This window comes from Eschrichtius robustus, chromosome 21, assembly GCF_028021215.1.
Source record: "Eschrichtius robustus isolate mEscRob2 chromosome 21, mEscRob2.pri, whole genome shotgun sequence".
In the NCBI taxonomy this organism is placed as follows: domain Eukaryota; kingdom Metazoa; phylum Chordata; class Mammalia; order Artiodactyla; family Eschrichtiidae; genus Eschrichtius; species Eschrichtius robustus.
The window spans coordinates 35,221,262-35,246,404 of record NC_090844.1 but is presented as its reverse complement, the minus strand read 5'-3'; the positions used below and the strand labels follow the sequence as shown (position 1 = coordinate 35,246,404).

Genomic DNA, 25,143 nt, shown 5'->3' with positions numbered 1-25,143 from the left:
TGAAATTAGAACACTCCCTAACACCATACACAAAAGTAAACTCTAAATGGATTAAAGACTTAAATGTAAGGCCAGACACTATAAAACTCTTAGAGGAAAACATAGGAAAAACACTCTTTGACATAAACCACAGCAAGATCTTTTTTGACCCACCTCCTAGAGAAATGGAAATAAAAACAAAAATAAACAAATGGGACCTAATGAAACTTCAAAGCTTTTGCACAGCAAAGGAAACCATAATCAAGACAAAAAGACAACCCTCAGAATGGGAGAAAATATTTCCAAATGAAACAATGGACAAAGGATTAATTTCCAAAATATATAAACAGCTCATGGAGCTCAATATCAAAAAAACAAACAATTCAATTAAAAAATGGGCAGAAGACCTAAATAGACATTTCACCAAAGAAGACATACAGATGGCCAAGAGGCACATGAAAAGATGCTCAACATCACTAATTATTAGAGAAATGCAAATCAAAACTACAAAGAGGTATCACCTCACGCCGGTCAGAATGGCCATCATCAAAAAATCTACAAACAATAAATGCTAGAGAGGGTGTGGAGAAAAGGGAACCCTCTTGCACTGTTGGTGGGAAGGTAAATTGATACAGCCACTATGGAGAACAGTATGGAGGTTCCTTAAAAAACTACAAATAGAACTACCATATGACCCAGCAATCCCACTACTGGATATATACCCTGAGAAAACCATCATTCAAAAAGAGACATGTACCACAACGTTCATTGCAGCACTATTTACAATAGCCAGGACATGGAAGCAACCTAAATGTCCATCGACAGATGAATGGATAAAGAAGATGTGGCACATATATACAATGGAATAGTACTCAGTCATAAAAAAAAACGAAATTGAGTTATTTGTAGTGAGGTGGATGGACCTAGAGTCTGTCCTACAGAGAGAAGTAAGTCAGAAAGAGAAAAACAAATACCGTATGCTAACACATATATATGGACTCTAAAAAAAAAAATAAAAAAGGTTCTGAAGAACCTACGGGCAGGAGAGGAATAAAGACTCAGACATAGAGAACGGACTTGAGGACATGGGGAGGGTGAGGGGTAAGCTGAGATGAAGTGAGAGAGTGGCACTGACATATATACAATACCAAATGTAAAATAGATAGCCAGCAGGAAGCAGCAGCATAGCACAGGGAGATCAGCTCGTGCTTTGTGACCACCTAGAGGGGTGGGATAGGGAGAGTGGGTGGGAGACACAAGAGGGAGGGGATATGGGGATATATGTATATGTATAGCTGATTCACTTTGTTATACAGCAGCAACTAACAACAACGTAAAGCAATTATACTCCAATAAAGATGTTAAAAAAAATAGTACATTAAAAAAAAATCATGGTGAATAATATTTGATTTTTTTAACCAATAAAGAAGTCAATATAAGGTTTTTCATGGAAATTAATGTAAGAATTGGAAAAATAAATTCTTTATAAACTAATAAAAAAAGGCTAACTGGACAACAAATCAATGCTAATTAAAATAAGGTGGTTCCACCGCAGGCTGTTAGATTAACAAAGAAGTCTGGCAATACCACATATGTCAAGTATATAGGAAGGAAAACTCTCAAGTACAGCTAGTGGGAGTATAACTTTGTATAATCACTTTGGAGGGCATTTGGCAATATTTAACATAATTAAAGATGCACATACCGTACCTCCCAGCATTTCTACTTCTAGATGTATACCCTGAAGAAATTATCATGAATGTCTACAATGAGACATGTTCAGGGTGTATACCACATCATTTTCTTCAATAGCAAAAAAAATGTACCAAATGTAGGAGAAGGGATGAATGAATAATGATATGTGTGTGTAATAAAATATATATCATCATTAAACACAAATAAAACATTATGTGTTTTATAGCGTGTGTATTATAAATATTTAAATAACATATATCATATAATACTGCACTACAGGTAAAATGAACGAGCCAGTCTACATTTATAAACAAAGAAAAACCCAGATAACATAATGTTGAGAGAAAACACACGTTGCAGAAGAATGTCTATAACATGATACCCATGTAAATGCTAAACACAATATTCTGTTTTATAGAAACATACATATACCTATGTTTTATATTTTTAAAATATATTTTATAGAAATACACACATATGCATATATATAATAAGAGTATAAAAATATGGATGGAAAGGACAGCTTCAGAAGAGTGGTTCACCCATTGGGAAGGAGAGAAGAAAATAGAATAAAAAAGGGAATAAAAAAGGAGCCTTAATTCTCTCTGTCAGGATTTATTTCTTAATAAAAACAGATATGAAGTAAATATGGTTTTTAACATTCACTGTATCTGGAGAGTAGCTATAACGTGTTTCATCACTGGCACTAGATATATTTCCCTCTGTACTGTTCTTGTTTAAAATATTTCATAATTAGAAAAATCATGTTTAGGGACTTCCCTGGTGGTCCAGTGGTTAAGAATCCGCCTGCCAACGCAGGGGACACGGGTTTGATCCCCGGTCCGGGAAGATCCCACATGCCACAAGGCAACTAAGCCCACGTGCCACAACTACTGAGCCTGAACTCTAGAGCCGCGAGCAGCAACTACTGAGCCTGCGAGCCTCAACTACTGAAGCCCACGTGCCTAGAGCCCATGCTCCACAACAAGAGAAGCCGCTGCAACGAGAAGCCTGCGCACCGCAACTAGAGAAAACTCACGGGCAGCAATGAAGACCCAGTACAGCCAAAAAAAAAAGAAAGAAAGAAAGAAAAGAAAAATCATGTTTAAATGAGGAGAGAAAACCCTCCATAGTGTGGCTGGGCCTCATCTAATCAGTTAAAAGCCTTCACAGGACAAAGACTGACCTTCCCTGAGCAAGAAGGAATCTGCCAGGGGGCGGACAGCCTCTGGATCTGAGCTGCCAATCTGGCCATTCTCCCTCTGGCTGGCCTGCCCAGCAGGTTTTGGACCCACCAAGCCTGGGACAGAGATTGGGGGGGAGTCTCTGCTCCTCTCTGCCACCACGCTGAGTGGTGGCTGGCACTCCCTCAGCTTCTGTGCCTGGTCTTCCTCTCTTACCATCTTCCCAACTCACCCCTGGAAAGTCTCATCCCCTCCATGCTTTTAATTATGGGCTAACGATCCAATCTATTATCTCCAGGGTTGACCCATTAATCTGATTGCCAAATGGATACTTTCACACAACGGCCCCAAAGAACATTCAAACTCATCATATCCCAAACCGGTGCACTGTCCCCTCCCCTAAGTCCCCGCATCCTCCTGGGTTCCTGTCTCACCAACAGCGTGCAGCTCCCACCCACCCCACAAGGCAGAGGCCCAGCAGCCCTCACTTCCCTGGTCTCCTCCTACCCGCCCCCATCCTTGCCCAAGGCTAATTAAGAGAAAGGGGTGAAATAGAAACTTCTGTGGGGTGGAAGATTAGGTGGCCAAAACAGTAATTTAGGAAGGGTGATTAACGGAGTGCATGACAATGAATGGAATATGGCAAACCAATGAAGAAGAGCTTCCATGCCGCTATTTCAAAACAGGCTTCCTGATAAATAAACAATTATATTTCAAAAAGATAAGATGTGGGCTTCCCTGGTGGCACAGTGGTTGAGAATCCGCCTGCCAATGCAGGGGACACGGGTTCGAGCCCTGGCCTGGGAAGATCCCACATGCTGCGGAGCAACTGGGCCCGTGAGCCACACCTACTGAGCCTACGCATCTGGAGCCCGTGCTCCGCAACAAGAGAGGCCACGACAGTGAGAGGCCCGCGCACCGCGATGAAGAGTGGCCCCCCACTCGCCACAACTAGAGAAAGCCCTCGCACAGAAACGAAGACCCAACACAGCCAAAAATAATAAATAAATAAATAAAAATTAAAAAAAAAAAAGATAAGATGTGATCCATCTTCTCTTTGTGATAGAAATGTGAAATTTTGTCTTCTTAAAACTGAAGATAATGGTTTACATTGACTGGCTGTGTATTTATTTATTATTACCTTATTATATTGTATCATATTATTTGCTTTGCTTATAACTATGATAAATGTTTGTATAAATGAAAATAAATCAATAACAATTAATAAATTACACGTAAAACTCAAGAGTCTTATTTTTTAACCAAAGCTTCAACTAGATTTTTAGTCCGACTGTGTCTTCCTAGCTCATAGCAACTGTTTCAAACAGATCTGCCCGTTGAAGTATCAGGATTTTTAATAACACCAACACTTTTAATTTCTCACACCCTGCTGTTAAAAAAGCTACCAGTCTTTTAATCAGGGATGACAGCATCTTCTGCCCAGTGACACAGAAGCTACAAAGTGGCTGATTTCCTCACTGCTTATCTTAAAAAGGAAAAAAAAAACAGGCAATGTGGGGCAGCGGAGTTGACCATGACAGACGGGTCTCTGACCATGTTCTTTCTATTCATCTTTTGACGCTGTCGTCACTCTTTCCCCCAGTGTCTTCAGAGCAGAATGGAAAGGAAGGACCTGGTCCTGGGAGGGCTGGGCTGGGGGGCTCCTCTGGGGATGGACAATTACAAAACCTAAATCGCCAAAGAACATGCACTTTCAAGCAAAACTAGGCTGCTGTGCTGTACCTGTAAAGGCAGCCCTTTGGCAACGAGCCTACCACAGATAACGTGGTTCTTTTTAGAGGAGTTTGCCATGCTGTGTGTTTGGGAGCTTGTTTTTGTGGCTTTATTTATGTGTGAGATGATCCTACTGAAAAGAGAGTAGCCTTAAACATAACTCAAACCGAGATACCCGTTAGGACAAGTGTGCTCCATGAGAGGGCGTGATCTCTGTCTTAAAGCTTTTGTTGGGACTTCCCTGCTGGTCCAGTGGTTAACCCTCCGCGCTTCCACTGCAAGGGGCACGGGTTCAATCCCTGGTCGGGGAACTAAGATCCGGCGTGCCGCACCGTGCAGCAAAAAAAAAAAAAAAAAAAAAGCTTTTGCTGTCTACGGAACCAGTGAGTCCAACCCAACCACAGACCTCGTGGAGGCCAGTCGAGGCAGGAAGCCACCTCCTTTTCTTGAAGTTCAAGAAACGGAGAGGTCGGTGAGGCGGGCGCTAGGTAAACAGACGGATTGAAGGAACCTAGCTTCGAGGGTCGAATGAAGACGTGCTTTACGAGCTGACCTCTGCTCAGCCCCCAACAGACCCACTTCGCAACCTTAACCACACGGATCAACTTTTAAGTTCAAGATCACAAAGTCCCACCCCTTCACTTAACAGATGAGGAAAGCGAGGCTCAGATAAACGGACTCGCTGCGGAGAACGATGATCGGCTCAAGGTCACTCAGCCCGTGACCTTCCGACCACGCACAGAGGCCACACCGGCCCCTCCCCGAGGGGGGTGGGGGTGGATGACAGCGCTGCCATCTGCGGGGTGTCCCAAGGGGCCTGCCTTCCCTCCACCCCGTGGTGTCCTTCCGGGGTGATGAACCACCCCCCGTGCTGGCAGCCACCGTGGCGTGCGCCTCTGGTCGCGAGACTGCAGCTCCCTGAGAAAGCCGGGGAAAGCCGCTCTGCGAGGACAAGGTCAGAGCCTCTTCGGGGGCAGTTCAGGTGAAAGGCAGCCCTGACCCCGCGCGCCTGGAGGCCGAGCCGGCTCACCCACCGCCAGGGGCGGAGCCGTGCACTCACCGTGGAACCACGGGGCGATGCTGTCCGAGGTGCCCAGGTAGCCGGCCCGCAGCGGGAGCTGCTCCTCCCGGAACCAGCGCACGATGTCCCCCTGGGCCGAGCGGGACGCCGGCCTCGCCGCTGCCTGGTTTCTGACATTCATGAAGGGTTTCAAATTAGATTCAACTGGTTGGAAAATAATGCTTTCAAAAATCACACACGCACGCAGAGAATGTAACACGTCTGAAGACCTGGCCTCGCAGCTGAGCTCAAGGGGCGCGACCCTGCGCACGGATGTCACACGGTTCCTCCAGGGCAGGGAAGAGGAGGAGAGCAGATCTGTCACCTGCCCTTTCAGTCCCGCAGGCTAGCCATGAGCTGCTGCTGTGCCGACACACAGATTTTAATTCATTTTTAATATGAATGAGAAGCTCCATTAATTAAAATTTGACAAAATGAGCATTAAAAAGTGAAATACAACCCCAGCCATATTTTCCTGGAGAGCACGTACTTGCAAAAGGAGGGAAACCAGATGCAATAGAATAAACTTTCTCCCTAACACTTTCATCATTCAATTTCCTCATCTTTCTGTTTCCACTGACCTCTCTGACTTGCTTCCTTCTCTCCCATACTTTGAAGAGTTCTGCTAAAAGGCAGTCTCAGAAATAAAAAGTAAAAGAAAGAGGAGTGTCTGAAGATAGCTTAAGAGAAAGATACAGGCAGCAGAATGGTTTTGAAATAAATTCAGTAGCAGAACTTAAGTCAATTTCCACTACAAAAACGAATACTGCAGTGTAACAAATGTATTCCCAAGTTCCAGGCCCACAAATTCTGAGAATTCAATGTAAAAACAACGAGTTTGGATGAGCTACCAGAATATTGTGCCATGTAAATTATGTTCTTTATGCTTTTTATGGTAACACATGCTACCAGGAGTTACATGTGATATATATATGTCAGATGTACATATATACACGTGATGTATATGCATGTACATACATATACATAGCATTTTTGAGAAAACAGCTTATAATACTTGACTTTCCAAGGGAGCAGACACTGCACACACATGAGATTACATGTTAAGTTCTCCTCCCGGCCTTCAGATTAGGTTCTTTTCTTCGGGAAATCTTTGGAGGTCAAGCAGAAACTCCAAGGACAGCCTGTGTCTGTCTTTCCCTGGGCTGGCTCCTAGCTGACCTCGGTCATCACTGTTTGAAGTCCCAGCCCTGAAACCATCCGGTCTGGCCACCTCACAAAAAGCACTTCATGCAAGTGGCTTAAGTTGGAAAAAATGAGCTACTGGAGCTTAAAACATCATCTTAAAACCCTCATTAAAAGGCACCTTCATTGCTGTCAGTCACATAAGCTGTGCTCTAAAAATACTGTGGGTGCGGGCGTATGACAAGCCGTATTCCACCCTTGGAGGAGCCTGGAGAGGCACATAGCCTGCGGGGACCTGCGGCCCGACACAGTGAAAGGCTCGGGTGTGGGAGGCGCCTGCGCAGGAGCTCACACTCCGTGCCCCAGTCACAACGTTGAGGGGCCCCTCTTGTTGTCATAAGGAAAAAGCGTTCCCCAAACTGTCACTCTGTAGAACATGGTCAGTTAATGCTGGTCCCCAAGTCCCCAGATGGAACCTTTCAACTGAGTAAGTATAATCATAGCAGAGGAAATGGTCCACCTCCTGCTTCCTCTGCGGACATAATCCCCATTAGGAAAAAGCCCTGAAGATAACTACTGACCCACACAAAAGGAGATCTTTGTTTTTTATTTTTCCATACTCCTGACAGAGAAGCATTTTTAGTTTTTATTTCAGAGGAAAAGGCTTTAGACAGTTGTGTTTCATTAAATCAATATTTGATTTCTCTTGGTTATTTTAAATATCATCTTCCTACACACCAGAATATGAAAAACTCATATAATAGCAATAAACAGGAGAAAATAATTTTATAATTAGTGAACATAAGGGATGGGGGTTTCTGCTGTGATATCACTGCATTTTTCTTTTAACACCTTTATTGGAGTATAATTGCTTTACAATGTTGTTTTAGTTTCTGCTGTATAACAAAGTAAATCAGCTATATGTATACATATATCCCCATATCTCCTCCCTCTTGCGTCTCCCTTCAACCCTCCCTATCCCACCCCTCTATGTGGTCACAAAGCACCGAGCTGATCTCCCTGTGCTATGCTGCTGCTTCCCACTAGCTATCTATTTTACGTTTGGTAGTGTATATATGTCCATGCCACTCTCTCACTTCGTCCCAGCTTACCCTTCCCCTTCCCCGTGTCCTTAAGTCCACTCTCTGTGTCTGCATCTTTATTCCTGTCCTGCCCATAGGTTCTTCAGAACCATTTTTTTTTTTAGATTCTATATATGTGTGTTAGCATACGGTATTTGTTTTTCTCTTTCTGACTTACTTCACTCTGTATGACAGACTCTAGGTCCATCCACCTCACTACAAATAACTCAATTTTGTTTCTTTTTATGGCTGAGTATATTCCATTGTATATATGTGCCACATCTTCTTTATCCATTCATCTGCTGATGGACACTTAGGTTGCTTCCATGTCCTGACTATTGTAAATAGTGCTGCAATGAACATTGTGGTACATGTCTCTTTTTGAATGATGGTTTTCTCAGGGTATATGCCCAGTAGTGGGATTGCTGGGTCGTATGGTAGTTTTAGTTTTAGTTTTTCAAGGAACCTCCATACTGTTTTCCATAGTGGCTGTATCCATTTACATTCCCACCAACAGTGCAAGAGGGTTCCCTTTTCTCCACACCCTCTCTAGCATTTATTGTTTGTAGATTTTTTGATGATGGCCATTCTGACCAGTGTGAGGTGATACCTCTTTGTAGTTTTGATTTGCATTTCTCTAATGATTAGTGATGTTGAGCATCCTTTCATGTGTTTGTTGGCAAGCCATATATCTTCTTTGGAGAAATGTCTATTTAGGTCTTCTGCCCATTTTTGGATTGGGTTGTTTGCTTTTTTGATATTGAGCTGCATGAGCTGCTTGTACATTTTAGAGATTAATCCTTTGTCCGTTGCTTCGTTTGCAAATATTTTCTCCCATTCTGAGGGTTGTCTTTTCGTCTTGATTATGGTTTCCTTTGCTGTGCAAAAGCTTTTAAGTTTCATTAGGTCCCATTTGTTTATTTTTGTTTTTATTTCCATTTCTCTAGGAGGTGGGTCAAAAAAGATCTTGCTGTGGTTTATGTCAGAGTGTTTTTCCTATGTTTTCCTCTAAGAGTTTTATAGTGTCTGGCCTTACATTTAAGTCTTTAATCCATTTAGAGTTTATTTTTGTGTATGGTGTTAGGGAGTGTTCTAATTTCATACTTTTATATGTACCCATCCAGTTTTCCCAGCACCACTTATTGGAGAGGCTGTCTTTTCTCCACTGTATATGCTTGCCTCCTTTATCAAAGATAAGGTGACCATATGTGCGTGGGTTTATCTCTGGGCTTTCTATCCTATACCATTGATCTATATTTCTGTTTTTGTACCAGTACCATACTGTCTTGATTACTGTAGCTTTGTAGTATAGTTTGAAGTCAGGAAGCCTGATTCCTCCAGCTCCGTCTTCCTTTCTCAAGACTGCTTTAGCTATTTGGGGTCTTTTGTGTTTCCATACAAATTGTGAAATTTTTTGTTCTAGTTCTGTGAAAAATGCCATTGGTAGTTTGATAGGGATTGCATTAAATCTGTAGGTTTCTTTGAGTAGTATAGTCATTTTCACAATGTTGATTCTTCCAATTCAAGAACATGGTGTATCTCTCCATCTGTTTGTATCATCTTTAATTTCTTTCATCAGTGTCTTATAGTTTTCTGCATACAGGTCTTTTGTCTCCTTAGGTAGGTTTACTCCTAGGTATTTTATGCTTTTTGTTGCAATGGTAAATGGGAGTGTTTCCTTAATTTCTCTTTCAGATTTTTCATCATTAGTGTATAGGAATGCAAGAGATTTCTGTGCATTAATTTTGTATCCTGCTACTTTACCAAATTCATTGATTAGCTCTAGTAGTTTTCTGGTAGCAGCTTTAGGATTCTCTATGTATAATATCATGTCATCTGCAAACAGTGACAGTTTTACTTCTTCTTTTCCGATTTGGGTTCCTTTTATTTCTTTTTCTTCTCTGATTGCTGTGGCTAAAACTTCCAAAACTATGTTGAATAATAGTGGTGAGAGTGGGCAACTTTGTCTTGTTCCTGATCTTAGTGGAAATGGTTTCAGTTTTTCACCATTGAGATTGATGTTAGCTGTGGGTTTGCACTGTATTTTTATTCAAGGATTTTCCAAAACAAATTATTCTGCCTAATTCCCCCCACAGCCTAGGAGGCAAAGGGACCACCATGGCCAAATAAAGTCTTCATTTAAAAAAGAAACATTTCCAGCTGCTGCATAGCACAGGGAGATCAGCTCGATGCTTTGTGCTGACCTAGAGGGGTGGGATAGGGAGGGTGGGAGGGAGGCTCAAGAGGGAGGGGATATAGGGATATATGTATACATATAGCTGATTCACTTTGTTGTACAGCAGAAACTAACACACCATTGTAAAGCAATTATACTCCAATAAAGATATTAAAAAAAAAAAGAAAAGAAACATTTCCATATTCTCAATCTATGAGCTTGGCTGTATATCCCAGAATGAGAATTATCATCAAATCTTTAATCCTGAGCAGTGGAAATGTAGCTCTGCTCATGATGTGAAGGCCGGCAAGCCTGGGTTCCTACTGTGATGACCCCCCAGTTGTCCCCCCTCCCCTCACTGGCTGTCACCAGGTTGGGGTGAGCTGGGCTGGGGGCACAGGACCTCGCTGTGCATCTTCACGATGTTCCTGGCCATGTTAATGGTACCCACAGTGGGGATTTTACAGATGAGGGGAGATGAAGGGCTGCCCAGGTGTCTCAGCATCACAGACTCAGAGGTGGGGCCGGATTGAATGGCACCGGCAGGCTCTCTCCCCGCAGCGGCCACGCAATTCATCTATTTTAATCGGCCATTTCACCGCTTATGCTTAAAGCCACCTGCATGGCTTCTTACCTGAGAGGTCTGCAGGGGTGTCCCGCAGGGCTCAGGAACTGAGGCTTGGGTGGAAGGGGGGGCCTCCGGGGTTTCTGGGGGCCACCAGGGGGGCTCTGTGGCCCCTCGCCACCTCTCCCCCTCTGGGACAGCCTCTTGTAGTCCTCCCGCGCTTGTTTGGCCAGGGAGCGCCTCCTCTCATCAGCTGCCTTGGATTTCCGCACTAGAAAAACAGTGGGGTTTGAGAAGGGCCCTCATGAGCCCACGGAGATGTTCAGAAGAGTCAGCACCACAGACGGTGAACAGAGCGGACTCTGGTAACAATGAACAGGCACCAGCAATGCCTAGCATTAAAGACCCTAATGCAGGATGTAAGAATACGCTTTACTGAGTGTATCTGCACTTCAGACATTATTGGTCAGAATCTGTTATGTTTGATTTCACAGAAATGCCTAAAGTGTTCCATTACACTAAGATTTCACTGCATAGAAGTGATTGGATCTGGTAAACATTTTCACTTCACAAAAATTGTCATTTTAATGATGTTCATTGTGATGGAATTCCCAACATTCTGCAAACATGGCCGCCCCTGTTCTCCTCCAGTTGCTTCAAGGGATGACCGGGAAGTTAGGGTGTCTTTGTCCAAGTCAGATGGAAGCTCTAATCCTGTTTCAAACCCGAATCCTCCCAGCATCCTCACACATGCTCTGCTCTGCCTTCATCTGCACTGGCCTCTCCCTAGGAGGACGATCTCTGGGCAGTGCTAACTCAGAAGGGGGCAGGGTTGAGCCATAGGTGTGGGAGGGATGCTGACACATCCAGCCTGTTACCCCTGTGTTCTTCTTACAAAGTTAAGATGTGTTCACTGTTGAAAACTGAGAAAAATACAGAAAAACAAGAATTCCAATAAATAACCTTGAATCCTGCCTCTCCAAGAAAACTAATGTTCATATGTTAACCTGCCACTTCTTTTCCCTCATATACTTAGACATTTTTAAGTAGGGATATTTTTCATACTATTTTATAATGATTTTTCTTCTCCAAGCTAAAAAGATATAAACACATTCCAAGGACATTAAACACTCTTCCAAAACATTTTTTCATAGATAAATACCATTTCATCATATACATACGTCATAATTTTGATGGTACTAAGAGGAATTGAGAACATTTCTGCTATTCAGTGTTTAGATGAGAACCTTTCTGCTAGTCAATGTTTAGATGGCTCTGTAGCCTCTGAGTAATAGTTTAGTGTTAAAACATCTCTCAGCAACCACTCTAAGTGCTTCCTAGATGGATCATCTTATTCGGTGAACAAACGAGCTTAGTGTCGCTGTTATGGAGGCCTCTGGGTACTCACAAGAGGCCTGCCACTCCGAATCTTCTTTCCAGCTCTTATAAATCTGCTTGGTTCTCTCTTCATCTATTTGTTTTACTTCTTCATCTTGTCTTTTCTTCACAGATTCTTTCTTCTGTTTAAAAAACCAAAAACAAACACTGGTGAGGGATTCTGGCAGTTTCCTGCAGTAAGGCAGGCACTAGGCATGGTATGGGCACAAAAATGGGCATATAGATGAATGGAAGAGAATAGAAAGCTCGAAAATGAAAACACAACCTTACAAAATCTATGGAATGCAGCAAAAGCAGTTCTAAGAGGGAAGTTCATGGCACTACAGGCCTTCCTCAAGAAACAAGAAAAATCTCAAATAAATAACCTAACCTACCACCTAAAAGAATTAGAAAAAGAAGGACAAACAAAATCCAAAGTCAACAGAAAGAAGGAAATAATAAAGATCAGAGAGTAGATAAATAAAATAGAGCTCAAAAAAAAAACAGAAAAGATCAACAAAACCAAGAGCTGGTTTTTTTGAAAAGATAAACAAAATTAACAAACCTCTAGCCAGGTTCACCAAGAAGAAAAGAGAGAGTACCCAAATAAACAAAATAAGAAATGAAAGAGGAGAAATAATAACTGATACCACAGAAATATAAAAAAATCATAAGAGAATACTATGAACAATTATATGCCAACAAGTTGGACAACCTAGAAGAAACGGACACGTTTCTAGAAAACATGCAGCCCACCAAAGCTGTCAGGAAGAAACAGCTAATTTGAACAGACCGATCACTAGAAGTGAAATAGAATCTGTAATTTAAAAAAGAACTCACTGCAAACAAAAGTCCAGGACCAAATGGCTTCACTGGGGAATTCTACCAAACATACAAAGAAGAACTTATACTGATCCTTCTCAAACTCTTCCAAAAGACTGAGGAAGAGGGAACACTCCTAAATTCATTCTATGAAGCCACCATCACCCTGCTGCCAAAACCAAAGACACTACAAAAAAAGAAATTTACAGGCCAATATCTTTGATGAATATAGCTGCAAAACTCCTCAACAAAATATTTGCACACTGAATCCAACAACACATAAAAAGGATCCTATACCATGATCAAGTTGGATTCATTCCAGGGTCACAAGGATGGCCCAACATATGCAAATCAATCAATGTGATACACCACATCAACAAAAGAAAAGACAAAAACCACATGATTATCTCAATAGATGCCAAAAAAGCATGTGACAGAATTCAACATCCATTCACGATAGAAACTCTCATCAATATGGGTATAAAGGGAACATATCTCAACATAATGAAAGCTATTTACAACAAACCCACAGTCAACATCATAGTCAATGGTGAAAAGCTGAAAGACTTCCCAAAGGAACGAGACAAGGATGCGCACTCTTACCACTTCTATTCAACGTAGTATTGGAAGTCCTAGCCACAGCAACCAGACAAGAAAAATAAATAAAATGTACCCAAGCTGGAAGGGAAGAGGTAAAACTGCCACTATTTGCAGGTGACATGATACTCTATATAGAGAACCCTAAAGTCATAACACAAAAACTACTAGAACTAATAAATGAATTCAGCAAGATAGCAGGAGACAAGATTAATACACAGAAACCTGTTGCACTTCTTTACACTAACAATGAAATTTAAACATGATTTTAAAATCACGTCAAAACAAAAACAAAAACCTAGGAATAAACTTAACCAAGGAGGTAAACGACCTATACACCGAGAACTATAAAACATTTGTAAAGGAAACTGAAAATGATTCAAAGAAATGGAAAAATATCCTATGTTCTTGGACTGGAAGAATAAATATTGTTAAAATGGCCACACTATCCCAAGCAATCTACAGATTTAATGTGATCCCTATCAAGACACCCAGGACATTTTTCACAGAACTAGAACAAATAATCCTAAAATTTATATGGATCTACAAAAGACCCAGAATTGCCAAAGCAATCCTGAGGAAAAAGAACAAAGCTGGAGGCAAAAATCTTCCCAGACTTCAGACTATACTACAAAGCTACAGTAATCAAAACTGCATGGTAATGGCATAAAAACAGACATAAAGATCAATGGAACAGAATAGAGAGCCCAGAAATAAACCCTCGCACCTATGGTCAATTAATCTATGACAAAGGAGGTGAGACTGTACAATGGAGAAAAGACACCTTCTTCAACAAGTGGTGTTGGGGAAAGCTGGACAGCTACATGTAGATCAATGAAATTAGAACACTCCCTCAAACCATACACAAAAATAAACTCAGAATGGCTTAAAGACCTACATATAAAACATGACACCATAAAACTCCTAGAAGAGAACATAGGCGAAACATTCTCTGACATAAACCGTACCAATGTTTTCTTAGGTCAGTCTCCCAAGGCAAAAGAAATAAAAGCAAAAAATAAACAAATGGGACCTAACCAAACATATAAGCTTTTGCACAGTAAAGGAAACCATCAACAAAATGAAAAAACAACCTATGGAATGGGAGAAAATATTTGCAAATGAGGCAAACAACAAGGGGTTAATATTCAAAATATACAGACAGCTCATAGAACTCAATATCAAAAAAATAAACAACCCAATCAAAAAAGGAGCAGAAAACCTAAACAGATGTTTTTCTAAAGAAGACATACAGATGGTCAACAGGCACATGAAAAGATGCTCAACTTCGCTAACTATTAGAGAAATGCAAATCAACCACAATGAGCTATCACCTCACACCAGTCAGAATGGCCATCGTCAAAAAGTCTACAAATAATAAATGCTAAAGAGGGTGTGGAGAAAAGGGAACCCTCTTACACTGTTGGTGGGAATGTAAATTGGTGCATCTACTATGGAGAATAGTATGGACGTTCCTTAAAAAACTAAAAATAGAGCTACCATATGATCCAGCAATCCCACTCCTGGGCATATATCTGGAGAAAACTCTAATTCAAAAAGATACATGCACCCGAATGGTCATAGCAACATGATTTAAAATAGCCAAGACATGGAAACAACCCAAGTGCCCACCAACAGACGATTGGCTTAAGAAGATGTGATATTTGTACACAGTGGAATATTACTCGGCCATAAAAAAGAATGAAATATTGCCATTTGCAGCAACATGGATAGACCTAGAGATTATCATAATTAGTGAAGTAAGTCCGACAGAGATAGACAAATATTATGTGATATCACATATATGTGGAATCTAAAAAGTAATACAAATAAATCTATATACAAAATAGAAACAGGCTCACAGACATAGAAAGCATATTTATGGTTACCAAACGGGAGAGGGAGCGAGGGATGGAGGAGCAAATTAGGAGTATAGGATTAACAGATATAAACTGCTATATATAAAATAAACAACAAGGATTTACTGTATAGCACAGAGAATTATACTCAATATCTTATAATAATGTATAATGGAATGTAATCTGAAAAAAAATAACTTAATCACTTTGTTCTACACCTGAAACTAACACAATATTGTAAATCAACTGTACTTCAATAAAGAAAAGAAAAAATAAAATATACAAAAATATCTTTTAAAAGCATCCTTTTTGAGAAGGAAAAATATAGAATAAGAAACATGAGTCTTCCTTAAAAAGGGAATTTTTTATTGAAGTATAGTGGACTTACAATATTATTTACTGTGGTAAAATACATATAACATAAAATTACCATTTTAACGTTTTTAAAAATTGTGGTAAAATATACATAACACTAAGTTTACCATCTTAACCATTTTGACATGTACGGTTCTGTAGCCTTAAGTACACTCAAGGGAACTTGTTTTTAACCCAAGAGAAAACTAACACACCAAATCACTTAAAAATTCCTTTGTTTCTTTGAGGACAACCTTCTGAGTGTTCATGAGAAAAATGAATTTACAACTTGGTGCGGCAAGAAAAAGACTCGTCAGCTGAGTCATGAAACAGGCTGAGGGGCGGGAAAGACTGGCCGTGCTTTGCTCTGCACCACAGAAATCATGTTTTTTTTCTTTTGTGTTTTCCTATAGAAAGATAAAGACTTTCTTGTGGTTAAATTATTTCACCACAAGTAAAATATGTACCTCAATGCTGTGAAACTGGTTTCAATCACCATTAAATCACAGTTAACACAGAAGATGGTGATAATTCATATTATGCACTTCACCTCAGATGCAACGAAACTTTTGTGGTTTGACTATTTTCACTTTTTTTCTTACATTCTTTTCCTGCCCAGAGTTAAGCCACCCTTCTTTAGTCAATATGATAAAAACCAAAGAACAGCAAGCCTGAAATACATCAAAAGTGTTGGTAGAAATTTCTAAGCTCAAACAGAAAAAAATTCAAAGGGAGCTTTGTCTTCCACACACATATTTTTAAATGATTTTAAATAATTAGAAAAATATAGCTACAATATTAAACTATGCTATCCTAGCATACTGTTATGCTAAGGATACTGTTGCTTAGGAAAAGCAAGAAGTTTATAAAGTGAGTCTACTTAAAGAAATATATTAAGTAAATAATAATTCGGGCGGTACTTGGTTGCTGAGGTGATACGCCAGTGTCTGAGAGAGCTGTGTTTAGTAAGTCTCACTCCTTTTTCATCCACAGTGTCATTATGTATGGGCACAGTGAGAAAGGAGACAAAATTAATGTTTCACGGAGTAATAGCAGATGAGAGCTGACCCTAGCCGCTGTTTCTATTCAGAGCAGCTAGAACACTCAAGAACTTGTCCCGAGTTTCTCTAAGGATTCCTCCAGAAAATTTACTTTTAGAAAAGTCTTTACAAGTTGATCTTTACTTTCTCTGTTTAGAAAACCATCATTTCTTCTTTAGAAGTGTTCTGCTGAAGCACACAGGTGCAGGATGAAGGCCAGGGAGTGGAGGGGCAGCAGGGCTGAGCCTGGATGCTGGTCCAGATGCCCAGGGGCCGGGGTGTGGAGCCAGAGATGGGCAGATGGAGCTGTCAAAGGTCCCTGGCACAAAGCCGCTCGTCCCGGGCTGCTGACGCAAATACTTCCACCAATTCCCTCATCAGCCCCTCACTCCGTCTCATTACTGACTTCTGTGTCATTCCTCCACCGTGTCCAAGAGCTCTTGCCTCTGTGCCCTCCTATGTGCTGTTCCCTCTGCCTGGAACATACTTCCCCAGCCATCCCCATCACCCCGCCCTCATTCTTCAGGTCTCTGCTCCAATGTCAACTTCTCTGGCCACCTCTATAAAAACCAACTCCCACCCTCCCTGCGTTCCTCAGCTCCCTTATACTGCGTGGTTTTCCTGCAGAGCTCTTAGGCCATGACTTCACACACAGATGTATCATCTGTCTCCCCATCAGGAGTATAAGCTTTCCGAGGGCAGGGACTTCATCTGTTTCGTTCACTGTGTCTCTAGTGCCCACAGCAGAGCCTGGCACGCAGGAGGAACTCAACATAGGTCGTCTGAACGAACACGCAGAACTTCTGTCCTTTCTTCCGCACCTGCCCTCATTTAAAATGACATAATGCAATCAGGGCAGTGTCACTGGGGAGTTCCTTTAAGGACTATTGCTGCTGTTTTATAAAGAGGCATGTGTTACATCAGCGTCTGCACACCAGGCCCACAGCTCCAGACCTCCCCATGACTGAAGCCTCAAACGTGCGAGCTCTCCAGCTCACACGTGGCCCTGCAGAGGAGTCCGGGCCTGGGTCACCACCCAAGGGAACCGGCCCCAGCCGCCTCCTCACAGCCTCCATCCCAGCCTGTGGCCCCCAGAACCTTCATTTTACAGCCTCACCTCTCGCTCCACTTTTTCAGACCATCTGTGGGCCAAACCCTATAGGGTTTCTTTCCGGTCTCTGCCTCAGTCATCCTGAGCCGCATATATGGTAACAAGGCAGTAGGACGGAGGGAGCAGAGAGGTCCCTGTCCAGATGGACCCGGAGACCTGAGCGCCTGGAGGTCCTGCGGGCACCGTGGGCACAGTGACCCAAGCAGCTGCTCAGCGCAAAGGGACAGGCTCGAGAAAGAGTGAACACCTAGGGAACCTAATGTGAATTCACGATTTCCGCCCAGTTTCATGCTTCGTCTGTCTCTCTCTGAAATCAGTCTCCCCAGCGTTTGCCTCTGTCCAGGACGCTATCTGGCGTCAGATCTTCAGGGAGGAGTCCGATATGTCCTGACGAGCAGATACGTCCTGGCACACCCTTTCCATGATACTCAGGACTCTCCAGAAAAACAGGTAAAGATGAACAGCTGTGCTCACAAGCTTTTCAAAGATAGAGTTCACAGTGCGCTGCTTAATTTCATATCTGCATGAGGCTAATAAAACAATTTGTGAAACATTAGTGGAACTGGCTCTGCACTTAGCCCCTGAGACGGAAGATAAGTCTTTTACCTGGTGAAATCCATATTCCTTCATACGACTGATAGACTCTGCCAACATTTGGTGAACATTTCTTGAGGAACTGGAGGGCAACTAAAAATTAAATGAAACACATTTTTATGCCATTTAGAGCTGCAGTGCAATTCCAGAAGATAATCTGTTAATGCTTCCCTCATGTCAGTGTTCCCAAATGCTGCCCCCCTCAACTGGATCCACCCCTTTCCCGCCAGCAAGTGAGCTCCTGAGCCCATCCTGACTGAGGGGGGCGGGTATATGAAGCCCCAGCCTCTGCACTCAGTAGGGTTAGAGATGAATCACTGCCCAGCAGCCAGGAGCTGGTGGTTTGCTCATGTCTTGCTCCCAGCTGGCCCCAAGGTCCCTGGGATGACTTTAAGACATCAACACTACTCCTTAATTTCAATTCCCTTCTTTCTCTCTTAATCCCTGCTCTACCCCATCCCGTGTTTTAGGTCAGACCAGAGAAACGCCTTGGTTCCGGCCACTTAACTGCATTCACCTCTCTCCCCTTCTAGGGCTGGAGGCATACCTGGAACACCCTGTGCCTGGAAGCCCTGCCCACCCTCCGTGCCCGCTCACATCCCCCTCTCCCCCCACTGCCCCCACTTCCCAGTTCCGGATCTAGGCTTCTGCTGCTCTAGACGGATTTCCTAGGAGCCAGCTCCTGCCAGTGGGGTTCCCAGTTCTGCTGCCTGGATTCCCTGGGACCATCCTTGTGGGCCACCTGCCAACCCCTCTGGCTCTGTGACTGAGCTGGCACAGCACACGGGGCGCCTCGTAAGACCAGGTCAGCTACACCGGCCCCCGTCACCCGGTCCCTGGCCTGAGTGCAGTCTGGGCCAAGGCAAGCATGGCAGCCATGTGACCTGTGTGGCCGACATTAGCCACCCTCAACCCACGGTACCATGACTCATGAGCCTTGTGCCTGAGGACTCCTTCCTGGATCCTGGCATAGATGAGAAATTGCCTGCAAAGTTGCAGCCAAAGGTCAGTACCAAGATTCAGTGTGGAGCACAGGGGGTACTTTAGGGTCACTTCTATGCCACGAAACGAACCAGCATGGCTACCTCAATCCTGCCCCTGCAGTTCGGTGCCCATGCGAATAATTGTCTCCAAAATAATGCAGGTGATAACTGGTATTGGCCACTTCTATCCGGGCCCTTAAAACCTCCTTCACATGTGTCTCCAGGCCATTTCCCCCTTCTCTGGGCTGGAATGGTGACAGCAGTCATGCCACTAGAAAAACAGCACAGCCTCCAAAGCCTGAGTCACTGAACGGCTGTGTAGACCTGAGCCTTCCTGGACCAGAACACCCATCCTGGACGTCACACGGGAGAAAGATGCACCTCCATGATGTTTTGACCATTGCCTGTTTGGTCTATCCTGTCTTAGCTGATAAAGCTGGCCATCGCTGGCAGCCCTGGACTCCAGCTCTGCGCTGAGGTCACTTACTGATCACGGGAGTACAGTCGATGCTGATTTCCCTGATGGCTGAGGGTCACTGGAGCCTGTCCTGCCCAGGCTCTGCATCAGCGCCTTAGTAAGTATCATCTTCACTGCCCACAACATCGCTGAAGGCGGGGCAACATAACGCCCATCCTCAGGTGACGGAACTGAATCTCAGAGGAGTTGTGCAGCTTCCTGGGATCACACAGCCAGCCTGTGCCAGAGTTCATGCTTCTTCCGCTATATCAGTGTTGTCATGATAGGGAAATGAGTTGCAGGTCAACAGATTTCTTATACCTATTACTTGGCAAAGTAATGGATCCTATAGGTTTCACAATTGCTATTTGCCATATTCTGTCTCATTTTTTCCTTATTCTGATATTATAAAAGGATACGCAGCTGCCCTGCATCTAAAGCAGAATAGGACGATAACCAGTTCCTCTATTGATGAACAGATTAGAACTCTTCCAACAGCTTTTGTATACGTCTGTCTGTTCAAAAGTCCGAGATGGCTTTGAAGGGCTCAGGCTTGTGGTCTCTGAATACATTGCCACTGTAAGAACTGTGAACTTTAAAAACAGGCTCACTCTCCCTTCCCTCAATGATACAAGATCTGTGGGGCATCATTTGGCAAAAAGGATGTTTCTTCTGTGCTGAAAATTAGGAAGCAGGTGACTGCACTCCACTGCTACCTCCTCAGGTGCTGTAGACAGTACTGCCGCCCCCGCTTCCCCACTCATGTGTTTCAGAGGGACCTGGGCTTCTGCCACTAGCAGAGCTTTGGACCAAGGTTTCATCAGCAGCACCTCCACCACGATCAGCTCCTGAACAAACTCTTAGTTGTTTCCTGAATTAGTGTCAGGCTAATAGATATCTGACGTTGCTCTTCTAAGTCGTATATCCCAAAGTGTGGTCTATTTTGTCAAGCATTTTCCCCCATCACTTGCCAATTACCGTCCTCTGCTTGGACATAACACCTTCAACACACTGTACAAGTTATTCTTTGTCCCTTAGAAGTATTCCTTCAATGAAACTATCGACCTCATGTATACACACAAAAGTGTTTTCTCACCACTTGCTTTTTAAGAAATTACAGTCTGGATTTTTTCCATCATCATCATGTGCCCTTTCTCACTAGCACTTTCAACATGCTCACTGCTTCTTCACTTGTCAGATATTACAGGGTCATCAATATTTTTAAAAGAGCTCAAATCTAAGCACAGATGCAGGAACAAGACAATTTTCAGGACTTGGTGCCGGGGACTGGAGGGACCTCTGTGACCGTCAGCACCGCCTACCGGTGCCACTCAGAGTTGACAGCCTTTCCTTGTCTGAAGGTTTAGGTTTTGTTTTTGGTACATCAAAGCTCACAAGTTGGTTCTTGAGTAGATAAGATTTAGCATAAACAACTGATTAATTTAACAACCACCCCAGAGATCAGTACTTCTATTCAAATCCTTCCATGTGTCTAAAACATACTGTCAACTCTAAAACTATTCACCCGTACTGAGAACCACATTTATAAAAATTCTCATTTTAAGGGTGAGCGAAGATTCGCTCTTATTCCAAAATGTTAAAATAATATGAAGAAGTTAATCAAGACTTGCGTAGAGCAGTTCATTCAGATACACTTACATGCTTACGAATCCACAAAGCACACCATGTACAATGGAATAGACTGAAAGCAGTGTGAGCTAGATCTCCTTTACTAAAAAACAGCCAGATCCATGGCTCAAAAGTGATGATTCACGATGTCAGTACCAGAAGGAGACAGCCTCAGGAATAGCACTCTGAGCGTCCCCAGCTCAAGGATGAAGAGGCGTCCCGGAGAGGGCGCTGGGCCCTCTCTGAAGCTTCCGTATGACGCTGGGTTCCAGGGAATAGACTCTTTAGCTATTCCAATTTGCAACACAAGGAAGGTTGGAAAACTACCCACCTCCCTGCATAATTTTTTCTTACAAAGAACTTTCAAGTCCATGCATCATTTGACCTTCATATCAACACCATAAGGATGTCAAAGCAGGTATTATCCCTTTACCAAAAAGGTAAGGCGACCTGTTCATAGGTAGGAAAGCAGGGGCTGAAACCCTTGCCCTGCTCCTTCTGTGGGGTGTCCCGGAGAGAACATCTGTCTGCTCTCCTGCACAGAAGCCACGGCAGTCCCCTCCCACCTGCTGCATTACAGAGACTTCCGCAGCTGCTGAAGCCCTATGAGCAGAGTTAAAGCTATTGTATCTTCTTCATATTTGTTTTATTTAAAAACGAAAACTGCCATGGAATATTTATGCAAAAGCTCCAAAAAAATAGAGAGAAAACTTGGAAGCCAATGACATCACAAGCTAGTGGACTTCCTGCAGAAACCAAGTCAGAACGGTCCTCTCCAATCAGTGTGGACCAAGGAGACCTGGGAGTGGAGCCCCTCCACAATGACCAAAGGATTTTATAAGTATATATAAATTACCATTAAACTTAGAAGTATGGCCATTCAAATCTATATAAGCAATGGGTAAACAAAAGACGCTGCCAGCAACATCAATATTATATGGTTACAAACTGTATTTCCTCCAGAGACTATGTGTCATATGAGAATTATTCTAATTATATTCACTTTTTAAACTGGTTTGAAAAATGGTTCATTCTGGCTTCCAACCTAATATTCACTCTGTTTAAAAGTAGGACTATACAATCAAACAAACGTCAAGAGCCTTTGGAATAAACAAGAAAGCTCCAGTGAACAGAACATTTTTAGCGCTTATATTTTAATGGTGAAGAAGAAAATGATGAATTAAGGCAGGGGTCCCCAAACCGCAGGTTGCAGACCGCTAACGGTCCCTGGCCTGTTAGGAACCGGGCCGCACAGCAGGAGGTGAGCGGCGGGCGAGCGAGCGAAGCTTCATTTGCCGCTCCCCATCGCTCCCCATCGCTCACGTTACCGCCTGAGCCATCCCCCATCCACGCCCCATCCGTGGAAATTTGTCTTCCATGAAACCGGCCCCTAGTGCCAAAAAGGTTGGGGACCGCTGAATTAAGGGGCTAAAATCAAGAGTTTACATTTGAAAACAAAGTGCTAGGTTAAGTATTGGCTCATCCTGATCTTACACCTCTTAAATCCATGGTACTCCTTAACAGACTAATGGTCAGAGTAGTAACCTCTGTGAGGGCAAAGATCACGTCAGCTTAACTAATTCACGATACCTGGAGCCTCGGCAAAGAGAACAGCGACTGGGCACTTAGTAGGGCCTCAATAAGTATTTGGTGAACGAATGAACACACTATGTATTCACGAACACGTTCTCAATCATTAAAAGATATTCAGTCTAGTTTTAATACTAGTAAGAGAGACTTAATTCAAATTCTCCAAAAATTGATGGCCTGTCCCCGCACTTTGCTAACCAGGTCGCTGGAATAATCAGATTCCTATTTCTATTCTCAACCATTTTAAGTGAAAAGGGAATTTCCCAGTGATGACTGTATAGTAAGCTTTTGAGCATACTGGGGTTTAGCATTTTTTTTTCTTTCTTTCTAAAATAGTGAGAGAGGCAGAATAATGAAACTGTGCTCTGATAAAGTGACAAAGAATAATAATATAGAGAAAGTGGAGATACTTTCCTAAAGCCAACTAGACTAACAGGATGAAAAAGGGACATTCAATTTTACTGCTGAAAATATGTTGTGTGGTCCCTGTGGAGAGATTTTACTGAAACACGAATTAGGACAACGGAGACCTTAGGGAATCTTTTCCCCATTTCTCTAACATTGTTCCTAGCAAAATCTATGCACAAAGACTACTGGAGAGTCCGACTTGGAAATACAGTGGACTCTAGTATGATGTGTAATTTTATGGCACCTCTTTAAATAATGCATTAGTCTTTAGCGCCTGAGTTTATTCTGAGCAGAGCAGAGCATGGAACTGTCATGCTGCATGAAGGTCTGTCTGCCGGCAGCGCACCTCACCCACGACTCCTCCAAGCGATGTGCAAACAGCAGAACTGGGCAGTAACATCCTCAGGAAATGCAATAATCAGAACTAATAAGGGTTGTTAGGGCAAAGTGTTTCAGATATGAAAGACTTTCAGAGGCCGCTCTTACAATTTCACCAGGGAGATACCTGATATATGATCCATGAAGGAGAAAAGGAAGACAGCAAGAGAAACAAAGTAATTGTTAAATATAATTATAGTTTAAGGATATTATAAATATTTATATATTTATTATATTTACATAGCTGTAATATATATAAATATAAAGTATAAGAATATAAAGTATAAGGATAGTAACAAAGGATTGTTAGGAGAGTAGTCAAAGAGTCTTAAAAACATGGTTGATTTGGGAAGTCTTGACGTAACATAAAATAGGAGCCTAACAATAAATAATAATAGAAAATAGTATTTACATATATATTTTACTCACATCCAACCCAGTGATTTGTAGCTACTGTAACCTCCATTTTTCAGACCAGGAAACTGAGCCCCAGAGAGGTCAGCAAGGCCCCACAGGGTTCCATATTTTTCTTCCCAGCACGCTACTCCAGTGAGTCGGATAAACGAATCATCACCAACATCACGTGCATCACACAAAATGAAGCTGTGTTACCAACTTTGTAATGTACAACTCTCAACACCAGAACTGTTTTTCTCTTTTGTAATTCACTTTATATGAAGCCTTTAATATAACATACTACTTTTAAAACTCCAACAGCTTAAAAGGCTTTTAAGGGCTTACGATTCTGTGATTCTATCTTATATAAAATTTTATTCTACAAACTACCATGAAATTCTATTACAGTTACACAAAAACTACTTGGGTAATTGTGTAACTCTCTGATTACGGCTCTTCTCTTGAATTAATACAATGAGCACGGTTAATTCCTCGTCTGTTTTTACCTGGTATACACGATACTTTAATCTCTCACAAAAATAATACTGAAATGCTTCCTTCATGTATACTAGGAGGGAATATACATCAAGAGAAACGGTTACTGGTTTGGGATTATCTCTCTTTTTTCTTCACATTCAACTCAACCCTCAAAATTCCACTTGCATTTCAAGAATACATTTCCCCTCTGTTTGCAGTGGTTTCCTCATTATTAGTGTGACCCCTACTCCCTCTGAGGGACGGGCAACATGTCTGTCTGCAGACGAGAGCCAGCCGTCCTGCGACTGCTCCACCAGGCCCTGGCACAGGGCGTCTACCCCTCAGTGCGGGGCAGGGTTCTCCACCCGCCTACTCTCCTAGGTTAAGTCACCTAAGGAGCTGTGCTATAATACTACTTTTCACTCTTAATAGAAAGCCTGGGCCACATAGAAC

General features: G+C 42.5%; 1 protein-coding gene across 1 annotated transcript in view; it reads right to left on the bottom strand.

Moving 5' to 3' along the window:
- The window catches only part of SH2D4A (SH2 domain containing 4A), a 67,718-nt gene that overhangs the window by 17,289 nt on the left and 25,286 nt on the right, over positions 1-25,143 (bottom strand). Inside the window, exons 4-7 of the mRNA XM_068532060.1 lie at positions 18,385-18,465; positions 12,027-12,138; positions 10,688-10,889; positions 5,653-5,783 (exon numbers count right to left, since the gene is read on the bottom strand). Of these exons, the coding sequence (XP_068388161.1) occupies positions 5,653-5,783; positions 10,688-10,889; positions 12,027-12,138; positions 18,385-18,465 (526 nt within the window). The remainder of the gene's footprint in view (positions 1-5,652; positions 5,784-10,687; positions 10,890-12,026; positions 12,139-18,384; positions 18,466-25,143) is intronic.